The sequence below is a fragment of the Chaetura pelagica genome, unplaced genomic scaffold (assembly GCF_000747805.2).
Source record: "Chaetura pelagica isolate M959 unplaced genomic scaffold, ChaPel_1.0 scaffold158, whole genome shotgun sequence".
In the NCBI taxonomy this organism is placed as follows: domain Eukaryota; kingdom Metazoa; phylum Chordata; class Aves; order Apodiformes; family Apodidae; genus Chaetura; species Chaetura pelagica.
Window position 1 is genome coordinate 348,568 of NW_009954182.1, and position 6,209 is coordinate 354,776.

Consider the following 6,209-nt stretch of genomic DNA (forward strand, 5'->3'; position numbering starts at 1 on the left):
CAGCAGCAGCACGAGCTGCTGTCCAGACACCGTGAGGGGAGGGTTGGGCCCGGGGGTCCCCAGGGGGTTTTCCAACCCGAATATTCCTGTGATTCCATGAGGGGCTCTGCTGCCTGGGGCTGCTGTTCCGTCATTAACCTCTGATTAAACGTGACCTGCCTGTTCACCTGATGTGCTTGATCAGGCTCTTAATGAGTGCAGACTTGATGCGATAACTATGCGAGCCTGGGGAAGATCGGCTGTTCGGCACCGGTGGTGCTGCCCTCACCCCTCACCCTGCCCCGGCACAGCGCGGAGGGAAATGTGGGCTGGACTGGGGCGAGTGGAGCCCAGAGCGTCTGTGTGTGTGTCTGTCTGTGTGTGTGTGTGTGCCCGTGTGCCCTCACATACGTGTGAGCTCATGTGAACTGTCCCTCTTTAGTCTGGTAAAGAAATAAAAGCAGTCAGTCTCAGAGAAGGTCCTTCCAGGAGTTTAACACCAAAATGACTGTCCTGAAGACTTGTATGCATCTGCATGATGTGTTGAGTCTATGTATTTCCGTCAGTGAGTAAAAATTATATATGTTACCTGATTCAAATAAAAGAAGCTTCCTGATCCAGCAATCTGAGGCAAACTCAGGCAGGTATTGGGGGTGTTCAGTCTGTCCTGCTGAACCCGTTCTTGTCAGACACGCTGCTCCTCTTGTGAAACTTGCACTGCCTCTGTGACTTCCCTCTCCAGATTTGGCTGCAGTGACACCTTATCTTTGGTGATTGTAAGGTCTGCTGTGGTACAAAGATGGAAGAAGATACAATTATTCATTATCTTATGCAAGTTCACTGCAGCAGCTTATTTTTGTGGGACTGAAGAATCATAGGTTTAAGGAGTTCTCACAGCACAAAAATTGAGAGGAACTGAGGAATCTGAGAATCTGTCCCTTGCTTAATGTGCCTCATGTTCTGCAAAGCTCTTATATATTTTATAATGTAGTATCCGGGAGTGAAATATGGAGCATACTGAGATAATTCCTGTCAGCTGACAACTGAATGTTTTGAGGCTGTAGCAAAATGTGAAGTATGGACACCTCTATAATAATTTCAGTTGTTGACCACTACCAGATCTTAGTGAAGGAAGATTCCTCATGTACTAATTGCCAAAATAATAGCCTTGATAGCACTGCTGACACTTTGTTGCCTGTTCTGCACTCATAATTCTCAAAGCCTTTGTGGGTAATTCATTATATGTTGGTAGTTGTGAGAATTAGCATGCTGTGGGATTTGGGGGTAGGGCTATTTTTGATTGGTCATATCTCCTATGCAAAATCAATATTCATTTTGTTTGAAGCCTAGCATAATTTTTCCAGTACAGGACTTTAACATGCTATTTTTCTGCTAATCAAGCATGTCATAAGTTGATGTTCATAAGATAGAATTTGTAATTAACCATAGATAAACTCTGAGCTGCCAGTCTCCCACTCTACATTCTTTAAGAGGATCTAGCACTATTACTTTTTCATTGGCATATTATATTTATAGTGAAATCATTTCCCTTTTTAATACTGGTTTCATTGACTGGTCTAGTTGATTATTTTTTTTTCCTCTGGTGAGCAAAAAGCTCTGAAGCTTTGATTCACATGACAATAGAACCATTGTTACACTAGCAGATACAATTTGAAAATCCTCTGCTGTGTGCTGCAAAGTGCAGACACGTTTCTATAATGGGCCAGACCCAATTCTGATACAAAGGCACATCTGCATCCTTCAGTACATCTGCAGTTGTCAGCCTAAGCCACCTGGGCACAGGTTGTTAGTTTTGAGTGAATCATGCTGCTGTTGAAAGTTGTCCTTCAATTTACCATCCTTCCATTCTGTAAGCAAGCTCTGTTATTCTCTGAGTTAAAAGCAGCAGGACACCAGGACAAGGTATCTTTCTATTGTACAGCCACTTAGTATAAAGAGTTCCAGGCTGGCTTGTAGGCCTGAGAACTCTGACTTACAGACCAGGTCGTTATGTGACTCTGGGATTCTGCAATTACTGCCACCTTTGCTTCTGCAGGTGCTTTAGCAGCCACTTGCAGCCTTACCAGCCTCAAACATCAGCTTCAGCTTTTGGTTGCTCTGCACCAGAATTGCCTGAAATTTGGCAGGTTTTAGCTACTGGTTTGCAAGAGAACTGAGCCATGTTGCACTGGACTCGGGAAATTCTGGGAAGGTCTGTTAACCCCTCCCCCTAGTTGTGCTCAATGGAGTTAAATCCAGTTGGGACCTGTCATGAGTGGTGTCCCCAGGGCTCAGTGCTGGGGCTGCTCCTGTTTAACATCCTTATTGATGACTTGGATGAGGGGACAAAGTGCACCCTCAGTAAGTCTCAGATGACACTAGGCTGGGTGGGAGTGTGGATCTCTTGAGGGCAGGGAGGCTCTGCAGAAGGACCTGAACAGGCTTGACCTATAGACCAAGGCCACTGGCAGGAGGCTCAAGAAGGCCAAATGTCAGGTCCTGCACTTGGGTCACAACAACCCCTGGGAGCTCTACAGGCCTTTGGGAGGAGTGGCTGGAGAGCTGCCCAGCAGAGAGGGACCTGGGGGTGCTGGTTGATAGGCAAGTTCTTTAATATGAGAGTGGTAGATCACTGGAACAGGTTACCTAGAGAGGTGGTGGAGGCCTCATTCCTGGAGACATTCAAGGTCAGGCTTGATGGGGCTCTGAGCAATCTGTTCTAGTGTGAGATGTCCCTGCTTATTGTAGGGGGGTTGGACTGGATGACCTTTAGAGGTCCCTTCCAACCCAAGACATTCTATGATTCTATAGGAATCAATAACAAGCAATATCCATTTATGTCATTTGGTAACTTATTGCAGACACTGACAGTTCAAAGTTCAATAGAAGGAAAAAAACACCTCTGAAGAGATGCACTGATGGTTAAGCAACACAAACCAAGATGATTTAACATCTTCCAAAAGGCAGAGGTTCCCCTTTGCTGATTTACTTTGAGCTCCCTTTGCTAGTGATCAGATGCTACATAAATTCATTTTTCTTGCTAACTCCAGGGAAGAGGAAGAGATATTTCAGCAATGGAATCTGCATATGAAAGGTTTTAACAGGCACCAGAGCAAGCACAAGTGAAGAGTCTGGGTGCAGTAGCCAGGACTGTGGTGCTGGGAGCTCTGGTAGGGCTCAGTTGCTCACAGAATTGCAGGAGGTGGGGTGGGTGAGGTGCATAGGATCCCTACAAGCAAGTTCAGGTCTTTTGCAAAGCAGAGGTATTTGCACCACCAAGGAAATAAAACAATGCCTGTTAACTGGGAATGGCCAGACTGACACCAGCATTAAACAAAAGCAAATCGGCTTTAGGGAGATTTAAGTTATTGCAACTCCCTGGAACTGAAGGTCAGTGGGCAGAATACAGCAGAGGACAAGGACAAGTTGAACAGACACTATCCCAGGCATTAAGGTTCACAGCCAAGTGGAACCCCTGCTAGGAGATTGACTGCAAAATCGGTTACCATGTCAGATGGATAAAAACAGAGACCCTCCTAATCCAGCAAAGGTAATTTCAAGAAGACTGGTGCCATCACACACAGCCCTGCCTCCTCAGGACTTCTTGCTTGGTAGAGATTTTGACTCTTCTGGACTCCACGAGCCATTAACCTTGGTAACATACCAAAAGATTTGTTTGGCTCAGGTAAGCATGGGCTGATGACCTAACAAGATGAATCTGCTCCATGAGTCCAACACTCCTGGGGCAGTGAAATGGAGGAGAAGAGCTGGAAGCAGGAGGGAGACTGTGCTTTACACAGCAGTGTTGTGAATCCATTCAGCTTCCCCAGCAGTCATGGTGCAGAGGCACAGCTCCGTAATTATCATCTGCCAGTCAAACTGCTGCTGAAAGGGACTTCTCTCCCTAGCTACCTTGCTCAGTCAAGATCTACAGCTGCCTGTCCTCATCATGAGCACTTCTGTTGCCAGAACCTGACAGAAGCTCAGGGTGACTTCAAAGTAGTGAATTAACTAGATGTTCCTCTCCAGAAAATGGGGCAAGCGTATGAACATGTGGTAAGGGACCCAGCACATCTGCTAACATAGGGGTCCCCTTGAAACTTATGCAAAGCTGAAACATGAGAAAAACGACATTTCAGAGAGTACTGGTGGCAAGCAAGCTGTGTAGCAAGACACTGAATTCCATGGGACTTCATTTTTTAACACCAGATCACAACACTCATTCTCACAGCTAATCCTGTCTCCCTTACAGGTTTTAAGGCAGAGACTCTGTGGCTGAGCTCACATGGCATAGTGAAGATTTCAGTGGTGCACAAAAATGCAAAGTAAATCACAAAGCCATGAATTTAAGCCTTCATCTGTTCCCTTCGGAATTTGTCTTTAATATTTATTTCAGCTCTTCCATTGTCCACTGTAGCTTGAGATGCCAAGAAATTGGTCTTTAGTGGGGACATATCACTCCACAGTTTTTGGGGAAAGCCAACCAGCTGACAATAGAATAGGAAAAAATACTTTGAAATGTGTAAAAAATTTGAGTTTTAACTGGGTATAAACTAAACAGGTCAATAGTATATTGCTTTTCGTGATGCTCTTATCACCAGGTTACATATTCCCAGGAGGAGGAGATACCATTTTTTGTTCACATTGATCAGCCCCAACTAAAAAGAACCAACCCCCCAGACAGCTCTGCACACAACCTGATTACAACTCACAGCAGCACCATCTTCCACAGACTGCGGAGCCAGGTGATGCCAGACTTCATGGAGCAGTCTCTCTTCCACAGCTGATCACACAGATGACACTTTCATTAAGTCAGAGCTGTTAAAGGCATTGGACTTAGTGCTGTCTCTGCAGACAAGATGTGCCCCCAGCTGCCAGTCACACCCTTGTCAGCACTTTCTACTTGAAAGGCTCCCATTTGCATCCTGCTGCTCCAGACTGGGCAGTTTCAGCCACTTCTCTCAGTCCAGCTTCCTCACAGAACTGCAGTATAAAATAAGATGCCATGAAGTAGGGTGGCTTTTACCAGTGGTAGGAATGTCTGTTCAGGCAGATTCACAGACATGACAGTAGAGGCAAGGAAGGAAAGGCTGCTTTCTTACATAAAAATCCCCTTCTAGCCAGGGCTTAGTGCTGTAAGGCCACACTATTCCAGTAGGTCACTTGCTGTATGTTTTATGGATTTCTTATATTAAAATCACAAGAGTGACTAAAAAAAATTCATCTTAATCCATCCTTGTTTGGAAAGAAACACTGAGAACTAGAGATAGAATAAAACTGGGTAATTAAAGTCTTTGTGGAAAAGAACATTCAAATAGAAGTCAGCCTCTCAAGCTGTCTTGCTCCATGAACTCCCACCACCATCACTGTAACTTAACTCATCTTTTTCAGTTTAAGGCACTAAATACTTGAGTGCAATAAAAGTACCCTGTTTTTTTATACTTTAAGTTTTTTTTCAGTTTAAGTTTTTCAGAGTGCAATAAAAGTACCCTGTTTTTTTATACACTCTGCTAGTTCAGTGGAGAGCCACCTCCCTCCTTACAGCACAGTGATTTTTCTTGAGATAGTTATTTCTGTGTGAACAGGTCTCTACACAAGTACCATTTTCCCCCCAACGTCTCTTGCAGCTGTAACTGTGAAGCTACCACACTAAGTACAAATGGTCATTTATTTCAATTAAATCTTAAGAAAATCATGAAGTGCTGTACAGAACTGCCTATTCTAGAAAATAACCTTATTTGGGAAGACTAATGAAGTTTAAAATCAGATTTTTGTTTTCATGAAACAGCTACCGAACAGAAGAGACTGAGCAGTTTATTTGACATTGCTGCAGAACACAGTACAATTGGATGAATTTGGATGATGTTGGCCAAAGCATAGAGTCTTCAACGCTGCTTCACACCACAGTCAGCATTGGCCATGCACATTCAACAACAGCATCAGCTTAGTTATCGTTTTTAAGCTTCTTGATCTTATACTTATGACGCTCGATTTCTTTCTGCAGACGCTCTATCTCTTTCTGGTGGTGATCGATCTCCTCCTCATGGTGTTTCCGTAAGGCAGAGAGCTGCTCCCGCTCCTTCTCCCTGCAAGGAAGCACAAGGTGCAGCGCCCGCACCCCCGGGTCACCGCAGCCCCCTGCTCGCCTCGGGCAGGGGCAGGCCCGGCCGAGGACCCAGGCCCAGCCCCGGGCCCCGCGGGGGGCACCGGGACGGGGCGGGGGCTGCGGG

The 6,209-nt window shown here is 45.3% G+C and overlaps 2 protein-coding genes across 2 annotated transcripts in view; both read right to left on the reverse strand.

Annotated features, from left to right (window-relative positions):
- The window catches only part of HNRNPR (heterogeneous nuclear ribonucleoprotein R), a 25,064-nt gene extending 24,851 nt beyond the window's left edge, over positions 1-213 (reverse strand). The window contains exon 1 of the mRNA XM_010002900.1: positions 160-213. The gene's annotated coding sequence lies outside the window, so the exon portion shown is untranslated. The remainder of the gene's footprint in view (positions 1-159) is intronic.
- Positions 214-5,923: 5,710 nt separating this feature from the next.
- ATPIF1 (ATPase inhibitory factor 1) overlaps positions 5,924-6,209 on the reverse strand; it is a 1,109-nt gene continuing 823 nt past the window's right edge. Inside the window, exon 2 of the mRNA XM_010002910.1 lies at positions 5,924-6,065. Within this exon, the coding sequence (XP_010001212.1) occupies positions 5,924-6,065 (142 nt within the window). The remainder of the gene's footprint in view (positions 6,066-6,209) is intronic.